The sequence below is a fragment of the Panthera tigris genome, chromosome B1 (genome assembly GCF_018350195.1).
Source record: "Panthera tigris isolate Pti1 chromosome B1, P.tigris_Pti1_mat1.1, whole genome shotgun sequence".
NCBI classification, from domain to species: domain Eukaryota; kingdom Metazoa; phylum Chordata; class Mammalia; order Carnivora; family Felidae; genus Panthera; species Panthera tigris.
Window position 1 is genome coordinate 116531939 of NC_056663.1, and position 19271 is coordinate 116551209.

At 36.0% G+C, this 19271-nt stretch overlaps 1 protein-coding gene across 2 annotated transcripts in view; it reads left to right on the forward strand.

Moving 5' to 3' along the window:
* PPA2 (inorganic pyrophosphatase 2) overlaps window positions 1-19271 on the forward strand; it is a 90567-nt gene that overhangs the window by 14738 nt on the left and 56558 nt on the right. For both annotated transcript variants that reach the window (XM_042984095.1, XM_042984094.1), the window contains exons 2-6: window positions 1664-1728; window positions 3682-3726; window positions 8324-8377; window positions 9811-9930; window positions 18180-18266. In XM_042984095.1, coding sequence (XP_042840029.1) covers window positions 1664-1728; window positions 3682-3726; window positions 8324-8377; window positions 9811-9930; window positions 18180-18266 — 371 coding nt within the window. The remainder of the gene's footprint in view (window positions 1-1663; window positions 1729-3681; window positions 3727-8323; window positions 8378-9810; window positions 9931-18179; window positions 18267-19271) is intronic.

Genomic DNA, 19271 nt, shown 5'->3' on the forward strand with positions numbered 1-19271 from the left:
TTTTTGTAAGAAATGTTTGTCTGTTCTCCCTCATTTATTTATTTAAACAATCATTTATTTGCATTAGTGGGTCTCTTGTATTATTTACTTAATAATTTGGTTTGTGATTGAATACTCTGTTATTTGTTCCTCAGTTTGTTCCACCTTTGACCTTTGGGAGCTCTTGTAGATTGGCTCCATTTCCTTTCGACATACAGCCAACCTTTTGTTTCTTTGAGCACTTGGTTGATTTCTGGTCCTACAGGATCCATTGGGTTCATCTTGTATAGTTTTTGTCCCAGCCTTAGAATCTGCCTCTTCTTTAAGAAGTCCTAGTTCTTTTTACTGGAGAATAGTACTTGGAAACCCAAGATTTGGGAGCTGAGTATACTCATTGCTATTAGGCTGTCAGCCAGTTCATGTTTTATTTTGTTAAATTTTTTTTTTAAAGTCTAAATTTGAAAATTATGCCAAAGAGGTAGCAGGGCAGAAATAAAACATACCCTGACTTAGGTAATTATAAACTGAAAAATTTTTATGGCTGTATTAAGCCCAGCTTTTAAAATATGCATTTTTATATGCAGTGAAGATAAGACAGTTTCTATTATTAAAGTTTGTTTTTGTTTTAAGCTTACCTTAATATAAACATTCTTATCACTGAGTGGAAACAAATGATTTGTTCTTTTCTTTTAATTGGGTAGGATCTTTACATCCTGTTCATAGGATAATAGACAGAAATTGGGAATTCTGTTAGATTACTCTTTGGAAAAGTGACATCAGTTTTTATCCAGTCACTTATTAATGAGTATCTGTTCACAAGTGAGATATTTCATATTTGGGGCTTTAGTCAATTTTGGACATTTTCTGCTTTGGATGTGTTAAGCTAGAGAGAGAAGTACAGTTGATCCTTGAACAATGCAGGGTTAGGGGCACCTGCCCACTTCACAGTTGAAAATCCATGTATAACTTTTGACTCTTCAAAAATTTGACTTTTTTTTTTTTTAACGTTGATTTATTTTTGAGACAGAGACAGAGCATGAAGGGGGGAGGGGCAGAGAGAGAGGGAGACACAGAATCGGAAGCAGGCTCCAGACTCTGAGCCATCAGCCCAGAGCCTGACGCGGGGCTCGGGCCCACGGACCGCAAGATCATGACCTGAGCCGAAGTCGGACGCTTAACCGACTGAACCACCCAGGCGCCCCTCAAAAACTTAACTTCTAATGGCTTATATTGACTGGTAGCCTTACTCATAACACAAGTAGTAGATTAACACACATTTTGTATGTTACATGTATCATATACTGTATTCTTACAATAAAGTAAGCTAGAGAAAAGAAAATGTTACTAAGAAAATCATAAAGGAGAGAAAATATATTTACAGTATTATATCAAAAAAAATCTGTACCTAAGCAGTTCAAACTTATGTTGTTCAAGGGTCAACTGTAAATTATTTCAGTAAACCAAATGTGGATTACTTGGTATGTATTCTCTGTGGTCATCATATTGGGGCAAGTTTTAAAAGTTGAATTAAACTTTAAATTGGGAGTTAAAGTTAATTTCGAAAAAACTTTAAAAACTCCTTTTAGGTTTAAAAGTGGATAAGGATATAATTGCTCTGAAGAACAGGATAGTCCATTGCTTTAATTCTGTATTTTTATTTTTGTTTTTTGTTTTTCCTTTGCAGAGAATGTAGCTGGTGACTACATTTCCCCCTTTCATGATATTCCTCTGAGGGTGGACTCTACAGAGGTATAGTTTTTAACTTGTTTTGGGGGTGACAACATGTACTTCTAGTATCACCACAAAATACTTTTTAGAAGCATTTTGAAAGGAAAGAATGTGGGTTGGAAGTCAAGAAGGATAACAGAGTTATCACAACAGGATTGTAAGCCTCCTTCATGAATTAGAATTAGTGTGAGAATAGGATCATTCCAGGAGGAAGGTTATGGAACACTGATGTGGGATTGGTGCTGCCTTCCAGCCCTTCAGAGGACTGGACTGTCAATAAGATGGCTGCAGGGAGAATAATAGTGAAGATTTATTGAATGCTCATAGTGCTTGTCCAAGCACTGTGCTCAGAGCTTGAGTTGCATTATCTGAGTACAGCTAGGGCTACTGTTATTACCCTTATTTTGCTAATGAGGTTCAGTACCTTGCCCCTGGTCACAAATCTATCATCTATTGTGGGAAGTGGGATATGAATTTAGGTGCTCTAACTCCAAAGGTTGTATTCTTAATTGCTCTTGTGCAATCATTCCAGCTCATTACTTCTAAGTAGTATTCAGCTGCAGGACAGGAGGTCATATAATCTGGAGAGAGAAAGAAGGCAAAGAGAGGGCAGAAAGAACTCCATTTTACTGTATGTGTGTCCATGTGTTTTGTTTTGGCCGGTGAACAGTCCAACCCAAATATCTCCTGTCTCCCAACACCACTGCTTGCTTTTGGCCAAAAGTGCATGCATTTATTTATTCACTTACTAATTTCTTCTTTCAGTAAATAGTTCTTGCAGGCTTATTATGAGCTAGACGGCATTCCAGGCACTAGGGTTGCAGCAGTGAGTAAGATAGATAGGAGATATAGTTCCCACTCGATGGAAGGAGGTGGACAACCAGGAAACAAGTCAATCAGAGAATGTTAAGTGCTGTAAAACTAGAACAGGATAATGAAAGGAGTGATTGGTGGGTGCTGCTTCATGTGTGGGTGTACCATGACAAAATCTGTTCACCTAACAAAATGATAATATTTTGTGGAATCAGGCAGTCGGTAGGGGTGGAGGTGGAACAAAGAGTGAACTAGAAACATTGCAGTCGGCATGATATTCTGCCTAAGGAGAATGGGTTTTGGGGAATATGAGAAAGTTGAGAATAGGGCAGGACTAACATAGAACAGGATACGCCTGTGAATTCTGGGCACGTGGGGATTGGTACATACAGTGGTTGTGTACATAAGTTTCTCCCATCCTCAACTATTGATTAGATAGTTATTGATTAGATCAATATTAGATAGTTATTGATTAGATCACCCTCTAATGATTAGAACTGTTGCACCTTGTACTTTGGGAGGTGGTTGTTTTAGGAACAGAAATAATGTTTCAGGGCCTACTTGGGATAGTCATTTTTCTGTTTTGTTTCCTTCTTTGGTGTTTTTTGTTTGTTTTTGTTTTTTTGGTGTATAAAGGTTACATGTAAGTGTGAGCATTTGTGAATGGAGTAATTTTTCTTCCCAACTCATCATATAGTCTTTTTTAATTTAAAAGTGCTTGATGGAGGCGTAGTAATCACACCTTTGTGGAATTTACAGGCAGGAGGTGTAGCTGAGTACTTTCATGGCTTGTTAGTCATGCTCCCTAGAGTTTCATTTCAATAATGAAATGACTGTTTTAAGTGTAATCACGGGAGACTGACAGTCTTTCCTTTAAGACCAAACAGAGCCTTTGCTTATTTTTATAAAAACTAGGAAAATATACTTGAAAGAGATTTAGCTTTTCTAATAATTTATTTTATGAAACACCTTGATGCTCATGCACTGGGGATGCAAATGCTGAGAGAAAAGAAACTGGGCATTCGGTAGTTCTCGAACCCGGTGTCTGGACAGCTTCTGTAGTGGAATATTTCTGTAGTAGGCTTACTTGGATTGCTTTGCAGTGCAGTTGTATTCTTTGATGAGATATTACAATCACAAATACCATCTTTTCTTTTATAGGAAAATGGCATTCCTACAAAGAGAGCACGAAATGATGAATATGAGGTATATCTAAAGGTTTTTATTTTTGTGAATCACTTCTGTTGTCCGTTAAAGACCTCGATGATTGTTTGCATTTGTAAAGTGCTTCTAAACTTTTCCCCTCTATGAAGATTTTTGTGTGCGTTCTGATGTTTTTATTCTTCCAATATGTGTGTATGGCAGCTAGGGATGATCTTACCATTTCATTTCTTTTTCTTGTTTATAAAATCAAATTTACCGTTTTCTTTATTGCACACTTTTTAAAGTGTACAGTTCAGTGTAATTAGGTACTTCCGCATGTGCAGTCATCACCACTGTTCATCTCCAGAATTTCTTCTCAAACTGAAACTCTGCCCACTGAACAGTGACTCTCCGTTCCCTCCTTCACCCAGCCCCTGGTAACTACTATTCCATTTTCTATTTATGAATCTGACTATTCTAGGAATCCCCTTAACATTTCATCTTATAAGTGAAAAACCAGAGAGAGTCAGGAACAGAACCCAGGTTTTAGTAGCAAGTTACTTATCATGGTAGATAGTCTAAAGTAAAGGTACTTTATGAAAATTGGTCACTTTGTCATTTTTTTTTATTATAAGGAAAAAGGTGGTTTGAGAGGCTGTTTTAGAATGCAGGGACAAATCTTTTTGGGGATAGAGGAGGAAAAAAGACCGCCTATATGCTAGAATAAACATGTTCTAAATATATCTTTTAAATATGTGACTGTCAAACCTTCAATAGTTGTTGACTTAGGCCCAGAACGTCTGACTGATGTCTGTCATCTCATCTCATGTTGTTGATGCCTTTTTATCTTACTGATGCCAGACAGCCTTTCCTATCACCTTCCTCAGCCTTCTTTTCCCTTCAACTTTATTTCCATCTTTTTTTTCTCTATTTCAACTGAAACTCATGACCCCAGCCTTTGAATCTACTTCCACAAATAGCTCTGGGTGTTGTTCAGTCCCCACCACCATTGCCTGCCGTCCATCTTGTATTCTCTTAAACTGGTGTTTGTTAAAATGGTCCTTAAACCACATACATTGGAATAATGTAGAACACTTGTTAAAACTTCAGATCCAGGCCTTAATTACATATCTACTACACCAGAATCTCTGCTTGATGGAGACTAGTTAGTCCACATATTTAACCAGTGTTTCAGGGCATTTTACACGTACTGAAGTTTGAGAACCACTGCCCTAGATGTTGGGTGAATAGACATTGAGGGGTTCGAGGCTTTATAGTTTCCTAGAGACTTTATGTATCAACCTGGAAATAGTTTTCTCATTGGGGAAAATGTATTCTGAGAGCATATAGCCAACTTAAAATTTAATTCTTAGAACATGGTTCATTTGTCAGAGACTGCCTGATTTGAGTCTGTTTGTGGTTTGTGTGTTTATTTATTTATAATTCTGAACGATTTTTCCCAACCCCAAGCCCTTGGCAGCCACTTTTCTACTCTCTGTTTCTATGAATTAGGCTGCCCCCCCCCTTTTTTTTTAAAGAATTCCATATATAAGGTTCCATATATAAGAATTCCATATAAGTGGTAAAATGCAGTATTTGTCTTTCTCTGTCTGGCTTATGTCAATGAGCATAATGCCCTAACAGTCTACCCATTGTTGTCGCAAATGGCAGGTTTCCTTCTTTCCCATGGCTGGATAATATTCCACTGTATATATTAAGCACATCTTCTTTATCTGTTCATTCATTGATGGACACTTAGGTTGTTTCCTTATCTTGGCGCTATTGTAAGTAATGCTGCAGTGAATATGGGGGTGCAGGTATCTTTCTAATACCTGTTTTCTTTTTTTTCTCGGATAAATACCCAGAAGTGGGATTGCTGGATCATACAATAGCTCTGTTTTAATTTTTTGGAAAACTGCCATACTGTTTTCTGTAGTGGCTGCAGCAATTTACATCCCACCAACAGTGCAGAGTGTTCCCCTTTTTCCACATTCTCACCAACACTTGTTATTTCTTACCTTTTTGGTGACAGCCATTCCAGCAGGTGTGAGGTGATATCTCATTCTCTGATAATTGTGATGTTGAGCACCTTTTCATGTCCCTGTTGACTGTGTGTCTCTTGGAAAACTGTCCAATTCCTCTGCGCATCTTTTAATCAGATTGGTCTTTTCCTGTTGTGTTGCAGGAGTTATGTTTCAGATATTAATCCTTATCAGATACATGGTTTACAAATACGTATTTTCCCATTTCTAGATTGTCTTTTTATGTTGTTAATGGCTTTCTTTGCTATGAAGAAGTTTATTAGTCTGATGGTATCACTTGTTTATTTTTGCTTTTGTTGCCTTTGCTTTTAGTATCAAAACGAAAATTTATTTGATCTTTTAAGAGTTGGAAAGAGAAAAGAAGGGTGATTTCCTCCCATTTTTCCCAAAGGCATATAAAATTTACTGACTTTTTTCGTATCTTATTAGTTATCTTTTTGGTTTTTGCAACAAAAATAGCAGGGAAAAATGGAGGAGATAACTGAAGGAGGTAAATGGTCCTAGCTCATACCCAACTTTCTCGGTGGAAATGTGTCCCCTTGTGTCTTTGTGATTTTGTACTAGATGTCAGTAGACTGTTACTGGTTTATAATTAACAGTAGTCTTAGGATAACCCAACTAACACTGGCTTTGAAAAATTATAGATTATATGCATTTTATCTGGAAAGAAGAAAAGCAGACTGGAAATTTGTTCTTTAGAGATCGGAACAAATGATGAGGGGAGATGGTTTGCAGGCTTAAGATTCAAACCTTATCTTTTGTTCTTTTGGCCTAATTCAAGTCTCTGAGTGGTTTTGGTAAGTGTCATTGTGTAAAACAATTGCCACTAGCCTGGTCTTCTCTATCACCTCTGAGTATTCATCTGTATGCCTTTGTCCTCTTATAGCCAGGCTTTCAAGGATGAATAAATTATGTGAACATCTGCCATTTACTTAGGTTTTTCTTTTTAACAGCTACTTGAGACATATTTAAACAGGTGCTGGGATACCTCATGAAAGAGCATAGAAAATGAAACAGAACAGCAAGACTGTGTATGAGGTTGCTAAGATAGGTATGAGACATACTTCTAAGGAGCAATTGTTGAGAATTCATTCTTGGCTTTGTTCTTCATCTCATTATGGATATGCAGCTCTGTCATTGGTAAACTTTAGTCTTACCTAGAAAAATTGAACAACCATCATTGTTTTTTGCGGCTCAATTTAAATTTATACTTAGTTGTGTAAATGGCATCCTTTGAATTAATAATAGCATTTGTGTTTCACTTGGAAAGCCCTCAGATACTGTTTAGCAATGCTGCAAACCAGAAGTTCTCCACTCTGACTACATATTAAAATTGCTTGGAGAGCTTTGAAAAATAAGCAGTGCCCTGCCTCAAAACCATTGAATTCAAATAAGTGGGTATGTGGGGGGTGGGGCTCTAGGAAGCTTTTTTTTTTTTAATTGATAAAATCTCTCCTGGTGATTTTGATGTGTGGCACAATTGAGAGGAAGTATATTTAATCACTGCTTTCTCAAATGATCTATACTAAAGGGTTAGTTTTTTGGTTTATTTCTAATCTGTTGTGAACCGATACTTTTAAAAAATACAATTATTATTAGAAAAGTGTAATTAAAGAAAAGTGTAATTCAGGGTTCAACAGACCTAAAAATTACTGCATCAAATTGCTGTAAATGTTTCTAAATGAACCTATAACAGTCAGCTTGCAGTTAGCTCTGGTTCTTGGCCACAGTTGGTGTAACACTGTTTTAAACCATTACTGTGCTATGGTAAGCTGTTAGTTACTGATATCAAAATGGCATGCAAGGCAACCTTACCCTTGAGACTTTCTCTTTATAAGGCCCAAACTGCAGGAAATTATAGCCTTGTATTCCTAAGTATTGTGGGAAATTATTTTTGCTAACCATTGACCTATAATCTCCTTTGCTTTAAACAGTGCAAAATTCAAACATGATAAAAAGAAGTAGTAGTCCTTTTGTAACTTTAGGGAACCAGAGATCACTAGATAAGCAAACTAAGTGTAGAAAGGCGTTTCTCCTTGTAAACTTGATACCTACCTACGCAGATATCCTTAATTTCACATTATGATCATTGTAACTTGAATTTAAATAGTGCTTTGTGATTTTCAAAATATTTTATAATTTTTTTGTATTTTCATTTAAATTACATAATTGATCTTTATAACAACCTTACGTAGGTGGTGAGTAGGACAGAGTATTTACACTTACTTTGCAGATTGGAAAAGTGAGACATTCAACTCACATGATGGACCCTGTCTATCACTCCTGTTTTAGTGGGAAAATAAAACTTGAAACTGGTTTCCTGACCCCATTCTAGTTGTGTCACTATACTGTGAAGGTATTTCCAGAAATATAGCAACTTCTGACACTGCAGCAGTGTTCAAGTGACATGATGGCTTAAATTCTGCTGTGTTTTAGACAGCTTCTCTAATTTTTCAGAGGAAATTTACGGCATATGCAGATGTATGATACAGTCTGCACACATTTTCGTAGGGAAAGAAACTGAAGCATCATCACACAAGAGGTGAGTGATAAAGGATAGGTAAAATTTAAAAAACGATCTCTCTTTGTTTTTTGTTGTTGTTTTTTTTTAACTGCAGACTTTGTTTAATATGGTTGTAGAAGTACCTCGGTGGACAAATGCTAAAATGGAGGTATGAATATTTTCTATTAATATCAAATGGAAATTATAAGTAATAATGATATAAAAACTTTGTTTCAAGTCGTTTGGCATAATATTTTTGAATTTCGCATGGTTGACAAACTACTTTATGATACAAACAATTGAAAACACTTTTGTGAACTTTGAATCTCATTTCTAAAAGCAAAATAGAGCTGAATTTTTACTTTGAAGCACGTGTTTTCTATTTTTGCCATTCTAGTTTGTTATACACATATTTATTTAATTTTCTTTGACTCTTCTGTCTTTGAAAATAACAAATCTTTTCAAGGTTTATTTAAACAGATTCTGAGATATATTTTTGTTCATAGATACAGTTGAAGTATACTTATTTGGGAATCATGGCAAGTTTAGTTTGTAAGGACTTAATTGTCCTTTAGATTTTACTCTACCAGGAACGAAAACATTTTATTGGCCAACTCTTGATCAATGAGCACTAAGAGTGTCTGCTATTCCCCTGGTTACCTTTTTTTTTTTTTTTTCTTTTCTATCTTTTCATGAGGCATGAACCTATCAAGAACTTCCCTTTTGCTTTTCAGAATTTTATTGTTCCATCTTCAGTTAGGTAAGATCCCTTAAAGTTCTGAGTGAAATTTAATTTGTGGCCCTTAGTTTCTTTCATTATTTAAGTCTTTTCCTATAGCTTTGGATGCAATGGCAAATACTATTTAAAGTATTTTAATTAAAGATTATTATGTAGGTATGTATTTTTCAGAATTTAGAGAATTGTCACTAATTACTAGCATTGCTTTGGTTAATATTTTGATAGGGAAAAGTAAAAATAATAGGTTCTTTTTTGGTCTTCCTTCAGAATGTTTCAGAATTCTGGCTATTTTCTACCTCAGGTATAGGATCAAGAATCTGAGAATCTACCTAATTTAAGCAGTGTTTATTCACTAAAAAATGGCTTCAGTTATTCTTTATAGGATAGATTTTTTTTTTTTTTTAACAAGGCAGTTTGAGTATGTTTGATAGAAAGAAAACAAATGAAATTACTTGGTGAAAATTACTTTAAGTTAACCCTTTTATCATAAGATTGATGATAAGATGCCCAAAATTAGTATTTTCACTAATTTTTAGTAATTAAAAAAAACAAAAACAAAACAGCAAGTAGGTTAATCTTTATCCTCTTGCCATTTCAGTCATTCTGTTATTTGTATTAGAAATGAATGCATAAATAATAGAATACCTAAGTCTATAATGGGATGTTTCCTTTCCAGATGTTTTTTCTTACACAACACTGTAAATTAGAAATAAGAGCTGGCTTAGCTTATTTTACAGTGTCTTTGACCAGTAAGTTAGAATATAAATATTTAACCTGATAATACCAGATTTAAAACATACAATTTGAATATAGGATTAATCATTTCTCATTCTCCTTCCCCCTTTTTTCCATGATGTGTGTAGATTGCCACGAAGGAGCCATTGAATCCCATTAAACAAGATACAAAGGATGGCAAGCTACGCTATGTGGCGAATGTCTTCCCTCACAAGGGTTATATATGGAATTATGGTGCCCTCCCTCAGGTAACATTCTTGTAATAAAACTTCTCTGTCTTCTGAAAAAATTTTCTTGTAAATCCTGTGGACTACTTGAAGTTAAATTGGTTCTGAGGACGTGTCAGTTTGACAGATTTGTAAATTTAAAATTTTTTAATGGGGAGTTTCATTGTATCTATAAATTTTTTTCAAACTATATATATGTCTATACTCAAGTTCTTGGAGTTAGGGATATAGAACACTCATATTTGGCATTTTGAACATATTTCCTTTGCTGGGCTTGGCTATTAAGAGTCAGTGAAAAATGTTTTATCTGCTTTATCTTCAGTCATTTCTTTGAATGTGACAAGTTATGCTTTTATATACCTTCATATGTGATAGCATCCTTTCTTTTCCCATTTTGTTTTCTTTTCATGTTTCCTCACTCCTGGAAAATGATATCTCCTTCCAAATTATTTAGTGAGTGAAACTCAGAGTATATAGAATGAAAATTTTGTCTAGGCTTAGTGGATATAGGGAAGTATTTGTCTGTATGATTATAAGAGCCATCTATATTAGACCATCTATCTGGATATTTAAGCTTTCTATTTTTATTTTATCTATTAATTTTAATATTTTACATGAAATTACAAATTATTTTGGAGAAATAGGGAAAAAAGGGAGTCTGAAAAAAGGGAGACTTGCTTTATCCAACTCAAAAAACCAGCTGCCCTTGTAGAATAAATATTTACAGGGGAAGAAAAAAGAAAATTGTTTTCTAAAGAGTCAGCCTGCCTTTGATGCATTTAGACCACCCACATGGATACGTTCTTGGTTAAAACAAGCCTTTCTAAAATGATGTACTAAGAAAAAGAACGTCTGGCCTGTTGAAACCATGAAGGCAGGTGTTCTGACTCCCCAGGTGCCTAAGTAGACATTCGGTTTGACCTAGCAGTAAAAGGGTAAAAAAAAAAATTTGTTAAGCTTAGGGGATACTGTCTGTGGGAGAGGATATATGGATGAGGGGAAGGCCAGAGAAGCATTTGAATTAGAGAAAGACAAAAACAGAGACAAAGTAGGCATTAACAAAGAAACATGTTAATGTTTCATTAAACATTTATTAAGTATTTATGTGCTAAGCAGTGTATGGGTGTTGGGTATACAAAGAAAAATGATATATTAATATAAGGCAGCAAATATATATTAATGAAGGCAGCAAAATACGTGACTGAGAATGTGGGTTTTGGAGCCATATTGCCATGTAATAGTAATATGATTTTGGGTAACTTACTGTGTCGTTCTGTGCCTCACTTTCTTTACCTGTTAAATAGAGATGATAAAATACCTATTGCGTATGGTCATGTTGAGGTTAAGTGAGTTATCGCACGTTCATCTTAGAAGAGTGCCAGATGGATAGGGATCACATTATTACATCTACTGGTACTTTTATTATATGATCTTTCTTCTGAAGGAATTCAATCTCATGGGGGTAATCAGCAACTGAACCACTGGTTCCCCATAGAGCATAATAACTGCTACTAATCATCTACTAATTATGAGCTTTTGTAGTTTATCTAAAGTCCTGACAAATTTTTTTACTCCTCCAGATATGTTTGAATTTTCAAGATGCTTCTACCTTCGATTATGTTAGTCTGTTAGGTACAGTAGCTCTACTTTAATTATAACAGAATTAGACTGTGGCAGTCTCTTAATGCATCCTGAACTATTGCCTACTGAAATTTAATACTCCATCCAGCATCCAAGATAACATTTTAAAACTTAAATCTGCTAATGTTTTCCTCCTCTAAGAACCTTTTTGGTGGTTTCATATTGCCAAAAGGATAAAACATGATATTCTTAACATGGCTCTTCCACCCTGCCTAATCAATTTGGCCTCTGCTTTGTGCTCCAGCCTCGTTTTGCAACAGTTGTCTTTTCTTGCTTCCATTTTACCACAGCGACTCCTTCAGTGTTTCCAATTTCTCTTGTTTCTACACCAAGCCTTCACAGAGCTGTTCATTCATTCGGTACATGTTTTTTGAGCGCCTGATGTTGCGAGGCAGTGTTGTCAGTACTGGAGTTAAAGTAGTAATCAGAATGACAAAGATCCTTCTGGGTCTTTTATTCTGGACAGAGTGACAAGGCAAAAAAAAGTAATAAAATGTACAGTGTGTCAGATGGTGATAAGTGTGTTGGAGAACGATAAAGCAGGGAATGGGGCTATAATATATTGGGATTGTTGCAGTGTTAGATAGGGGGAAGGCCTCAGTGAGTAGGTGTTGAGTGAAGACCTCAAGGAAGTAAGGGGACAAGTAGTATGGACCCCTAGGGGAATCCAGCAAGAAGCAGCAAGTTGTAAAGGTCCCAAGGTAGGAGTAGGCCTACTGTGTTGAATAACAGGAAAAAAGGCCAGTGTGGCTAGAATGGAAGTGAGGAAGAATAGACCTGTATTACACTCTCTGCCATTTTTAACTGGAAATTTTTACTATCTTTTTAAACCCAAATCCAAAAGAGTGTGTTAGTCTTTAGCAAAAGAATATACTGTCAATTGCATTGAAGTTACTTACCAAACAAAAATAACTAAGTTGATTAATGTTTGTTTTTTTTTAAGTTTATTTTTCAGAGAGAATGTGAGCAGGAGAGGGGCAGACAGAGGGGGAGAGAGAGAGAGAATCCCAAGCAGGCTCCACGTTGTCAGCACAGAGCCCAATGGAGGGCTCGAACTCACTAACTATGGGATCTCGTCCTGAGCTGAAATGAAGAGTGAGACACTTAATTGACTGAGCCATGGAGGCACCCCTAAATTGATTAATGTTTATACAAAATTGAAATTAGACCAAGTGTTGATGGGACGGGATAATTGTATCTAATATCTTTTTGCTTCATTGTCAGTGCCAAGACAGAATTAATCTTTTAAAATGATAGCCAGCCCCTGATCCCGTTTACATTTTTTATTTCATCTCCAGCTTCCCATCCTTCTCCTCCAGCTCCCTCACTCTTACACTGGCCTTTGCACAATTCCTCTTGTTCCCCAGGCACACTTGTGCCTCAGGCCTTCACATTTATTGTGTCCTCTGGCTTGGAACACTCTTTCTCAGGTACACACATGGCTTTTTTTTTTTTTTTTTTTTATGTTTATTTTTTTGAGCGAGAGATTGACAGAGTGTGAGCAGGGGAGAGGCAGAGAGAGAGAGAGAGAGAGGAAGACACAGAATCTGAAGCAGGCTCCAGGCTCCAAACTGTCGGCACAGAGCCCGACGTGGGGCTCGAACCCATGAACCATGAGATCATGACCTGAGCTGAAGTCAGACGCTCAACCGACTGAGCCACCCAGGCACCCCACATGGCTTACCTCCTTAAACGTTTGCTCATAAATGACCTTCTTCATGATGTCTGCCCTGATGATCCTTTAGAATTTTAACCCTGCCTCCTGAATTTTTGTTCTGCTTCATACTTTATTTTTTCCCTTTTCTATAGAACCTACCAACTTCTAACACGTTCCATGATTTAGTTATTTATTATATTTGTTGTTAATTTCTTCCAGCTAGAATGCAGACTCCAGGAGGATAGGGATTCTTTCTGTGTTGTGCATTGACATTTTCCAACTAACTGCTTAGCTTAGTGCCTGGCACAGAGTAGGTGATTAATAAATATTTGAGAAAGGGTAATGAATTCATTGTGTGTGTTGCATTTGTTTCATAAGCTTGTATAGTATTGGATTTTGCCGTTTTCTTATGCTTTGTCTTGTAACAGCAGGATGTGTGTTAAGAGCAGTTACCAAGCCAACCGTGCTTGGAAGAACATTAAGCTGTAGAGTATTGTTTAAGTAGGAGTCTCTCTCACTTACTGGTGATTCATCAGTGTGCTGTGGTTAGTTCAGATCTGTTGAACCTTGATAACTTCTCCCTCGCTGGCAGTAGTGCCATCCCCAAAGGTTGAGTTTGGCCTGAGCAGAAGCTTGCTTTGTTTTCTCCCAGTTATATTTCCATGTATAATGGATTATTCCAATTTTATATCTTCTGAGTGAATATTTAGAAGACCTGTTAATGTTAGTGGACTGGGTAATGTTAAAGGACTAGAATCATGAAATTTTAGCTTTCTGTAATTTTTTTTAATAAACAACAATATTTTTTAGTTGAAGTATAGTTGATACACACTGTTATGTTACTTTCCGCTGTACAGCATAGTGATTGGACAACTCTGTAGGTTATGCTCTGCTCACCACAAGTGCAGCTACCGTCTGTCACCATATAATGCAGTTACAATACCACTGATCTATCCCTGTGCTCTACCTTTCATCTCTGTGACTTACTCATTGCATAACTGGAAGCCTGTACCTCCCATTCCCCTTCACCCGTTTTGCCCACCCCTTCCCTCATCCCCAAGATTTCTTCAGTATTAATGTAATGCTGTTGTGTTTATTATTCATATTTCATTATGAATGTGGTTTATTGACCCCAAGTATCGATTAGTACCACCTATTAGTTTTATAACCTGGAACCAGTGACTCAATCTCTTTAGGCCTATTTGTACATCTCTGTCATCATACCACCCACCCCAGAAGGTTATTGTCAGTATTGAATGGGATAATCAAAGCAAATGTTTTAGTTCCATAGTTAGTTTTCAAGAATATTATTTCAATGTCGACACTGTTGCTGCTGATAGTAGCTGCTAATAGTAAAACATCTCATAGAGGCTTTTGCTTCAGATCGAATCTATTAAAATAGATAGTGGCTAGGTAGATCCGACTTCCTTTGATCTGGTTATAGGAATCCTGATTAACCAGGAAGTAGCTCTCAAGAAGCACCTGTATGTACAGCTCTGTACAAGTCAGTTATGTTTCGACCTAAGGCCCAGAGCATGGTGACTACAGATGTATAGATTAATATTTATAGATTGTAAGTAATGATACCAAACACCTGCACAAGGTTGAGAAAGATTTATTTTAGGCTAGATCAATAATCTTTGTATTTTGATTTATTTATTTTCATAGCTTTATAGTCATCTTTTTTATGAGATTAACATTATTTATATTTCTGCTGATAGTTTCTCATTTTTTTAATGTTTTTCTTGGGTCCATGGTAACATTTTTCTATATAGGTGGTATACATACGTATGTACTGGTAGGTATATACCTATAAGTCAGATTGCCTACTATGCGTTGCACACTTATTTTACTAGGTATTGTCAACTGTTTACAAAAGACATTGTTACAGTGTACACACCTGTTAGCAGTATATGGGGTTCCAGGTGCCTTACATTCTTACCAGTACAGTTGACCCTTAAACGACATGAGTTTGAACTGCATGGGTTTGAATCCACTTATATACAGAGTTTTTATAGTACAGAGTTATAAATGTATTTTCTCTTTATTATGATTTTCTTGATAACACTTTCTTTTCTCTAGCTTACTTTAAGAATATGGTATATAATTCATATAAAATATAAAATGTATTAATTGTTTATGTAATTGGTAAGGTTTCTGATCAACAGTAGATTGTTAGTAGTTAAGTTTTGGGGAAGACAAAGGTTACAGTCAGATTTCCAGCTGTGCAGGGGTTTAGCATCCCTAACCCCTACGTTGTTCAAGGGTCAACTATATTTTGCATTATTAGATTTTTAGGTTTTTGACACAGTGTCTTGTTAATGGTTTTAATTTTTATTTTTCTGATCAGACTAGGTATCTTTTCATATATTTATAAGTCATTCATGTTTTCTCTTTAAATTACCTATTCTTGTCTTTAGCCCATTTTGTATTGAGTTGCCCTTTTTCTTATTTAGTTGTGGAAGTTATTTCTACGTTCTGAATGCTAATCTTAACTTTTGGGAAGCAAATACTAAGATTTGGAATTTCCTCTTGTGGATATTGAGGGTTTTTTTAGTTGTTTCTCTGCCTAGTTATACAGTTAGGACTCCACAAGAGGGCGTCATCAAAGTTTTAAATTTGTCAAGATTTCTTCTCCTGGTGATTACTTAAAATTATACTATATATTAAAGTTAAGTTAGAAACCATTTAGTGTGAATCTCTTTTTGTAATAAAAACTGAGGCCTGTGCATATAAAGCATTAAAGACAGGACTGGAAATAGAATGAACCAGTCTGGTGTTTTGCTGTAAACGAAATCACGAAGAACTTGCCTTAGAAGTGACAAGATTGTAGAGCTTGCACTTATGTACTTATTTCCTCAACAGGAGGAATAAATTGATAGATAATATGGAAAGTTGAGTTCTGAGAGGAATATAGACCAACCAATTAACAAATGGAAAGACTTACTAAAACCATATAGAGTACAAACTTATTTGAAGACTATTTTTGTCTCAGTTCATGGAGAGAATTTCTTAAAATTAAAGCTGATCAAAATGAGCTAAGTTATCTCATGAATTTGTGAACTTCCTATTCACTGGTAGTATTCATGTAGATTATGAATGACCACTAAACTAACAATCATAGAACTCAGGACTGAGATGTATCTAGCAGTTGTCTCTAGCCATTTTTTTAATAGGTGAGGAAACAGGTCTGGATGTTCTGGCCAAGGTAGTATGTGACTGAAGTAGGACTAGAATCTAGGTCAGAGTGACTTTAGCTTATCACATTTGTTGCCTGAGAGTGGGAGTGAAGTTAAAGGAGGTTCAAGAGAGGATTCCTGCATTAGGAAGGAAGAACCTTTCATATATTTTTCTGCTTCTGCTTCTGGCTTTTCTGATTTCAGTTATAGTTCAGTCCCATCTTGGTTTCTCCAGCACATTAAGATTAATTTTATAGCATTTATGACAAATGCTGTACCATTTATTAACATGACATTCTTCAGGATATTGACTGTGTCCTATTCATCTCTGTTCCTAACTCCTGGCCCAGAGTAGGTACTCAGTAAATATTGACTGTGTGAATGGATGCCTACTTGGGAGATTCTGAGAGTAAGAACAGGTATTTAAAAGAAGAGAACCATGAAATAGAATAAGGTTTTATCTGAAAGTAATTGCCGATCAGTTGCCATTGAAACTTGGGCATCATAGCCTAATAATTAATACCTTGAGTCTCATCCCATTGCCACCATTTAGAAAATGTGAGCTTGGGCAAACTTAAATTCTTTATGCTTCAGTTTACTTATCTGTAAAATGAAGTTAACATGTGTGTGTGTGGGGGGGGTGGTTGTGTGTATCATGCAGAAAGTGCCTCTCACCTAGAACCAGTGTGTTTATGTCAGTTCTTCTTATATTTTGCTAGTAATATTAGTATTTGGGGTAGTGACATCTTGGTTTACTGATTTTTTTTTTTTTTTTTTTGGTAAGGGTGGGTTCAATTTATTCCTAAATATAATTAGCACCAGAAGGAAAATATTGGAGTTTATCTAGGGTTTAGCTATAAATAAGGGTATATTTTTAAAATTATCTTTATAAAATTAGAAGAACCAAGCTTGGATAATCTGAAATTATCTCTAGATAACAGTCCTGAGGTAACACAGTCTCTGTGTATCTTGTAATGTAAATCTGAGGAAAATAATTTTGGGGAGCTTCCACATTTCCATTTAGAATTAGGTAATTATGAGGCTCTTTGGGAAGGATTGTGCCTAGGAGATACTTAAATTTGATAACAAATTTCTGTTAGTGGTGTGCATTTATAAAAATACCCATGTGTATATTTTGTAACCAACAAGGTATATCTTTTAAGTAAACTATAGAGTTGACAATTTTTTGTGTTTTTGTCAAGGTCTTGAGATTTGATGGCAAAATAGAGGATTTTTTTTAACTGAAATGAAATGAGACAAAAATAGATTTTTCTTTTATTTGGTGTAGATACTATCTTGTTCTTTAGTTTATGAAGGCAAAGCTGGTTTTTGGTTTTTTTTTTCCTAGTAGAAGTCATTTAAAGAATAGGAAGTGTATTTTCAAACACGGAAAGCTAGACTCAGTGCTGTTACCATCTCAAAGGAAGCAGTGAATGATGGAAGCAACAGTTTAGGCAGCCAGTGGAAATGGCATAGACGGTGGAAATCTCTGAACTGAAACTTGAAAAGTGAGCATGAATTTACATGCTGACTCAACTTGGAAGAAGAGTATGTTTGTATTTTCAGATGTGATTACACAGAAAAATGAGAGGCAGGAGGGAGGAAATACTGTAAATGTCTTAATTATTATGATGTTTAAGGTTTTACTGGCATGTTGGCATGGAGCTTGTGTAGTTTCTGAAAATGTTTCCTTTGGATTACGACTGCAAAACTTTGATCATGTGGAAAAATTGAGATACATTTTAATGAGTATTAACCTATATTTTTGCCTCACTTCTCCCTTTTTTTTTTAGACTTGGGAAGATCCCTGTCGAAAGGATAATAGTACAGACTGCTGTGGAGATAATGACCCTATTGATGTTTGTGAAATAGGCTCAAAGGTTTGTTTTCTAGACAATGCTATTCTAATATATGTTCTAGTTTATTCCTGCTGTAGAATTTCAGTTCTCTTTAGTTCTTCAGCTCTTCTAAGTTCTAGCCTATTGATCCCTCTGATACGAGTCCCTTTTTGTATCTTTATTTCTTTCTCCTACACTAGGGGTTGGTCAACTGTGCAGCCATGGCAAGTCAAATATAGGGCACCACCTGTTTTTATTAGTAACACATTATGCCCATTCACTTATGCATTGTGTATGGCTGCTTTTGCACCAAAGTTGGGGAGTGGTAGCAGAGATCGTGCCATCCACAAAGTCTAAAAATAACGACTATCTGAGTTTTTACAGAGAATGTTTGCTGAGTCTTGTCTTTAGCTTCCTTACCATTATCCAGACAGGAAATGTAATACTGAGTAAAGCCAGCTGGTACTCTTGTTTTTGTGTCTGCTTCCAGGTTGCCAAGACCTACTGAAGGAGAATAAAACCTACAGTTTCATAGGTTGCTGCTACTTCTAGAATTCTGTGTGTTTTGGGTCTATTCTTCTATCACATTTCTTGCTAATATTTGTTGTTCTCTGCAGACATTCAACGGCTTACACTTCGTTCTCACTTAAAGGCAGAACATTTTGTCTTTAAATTTTGTAGAGCCCCTAGAAACCAGCATATAAGAGCTCCCTTACCCTTCTTAGACAGCCAAACTACCTGGGTCCACACACATTATTTCTTCCCTTTCTTCTCTTACTGTGAGAACTGTCTTTCTTATGTGAGACCTGGGCTTCTACCTGTGCTCTAGATCCTGCCCCTTCCTGCCTCTTGAGTGACAGTTTTCTTATCCCTTCTCTGTTCTGTATTCACAACTTCTCTTTCTTTATTGGCTTCTTCCCCCTCACATGAAGACTCATAAAAAGAGTTTTCAACACTCATCTTCATCTGCTACTTTCCACTTAATCTTTAGCCTGCTTCAGAATTGTTTCCATCCCCCGTTATTTCTGTGAAACTACTCTCACAAAT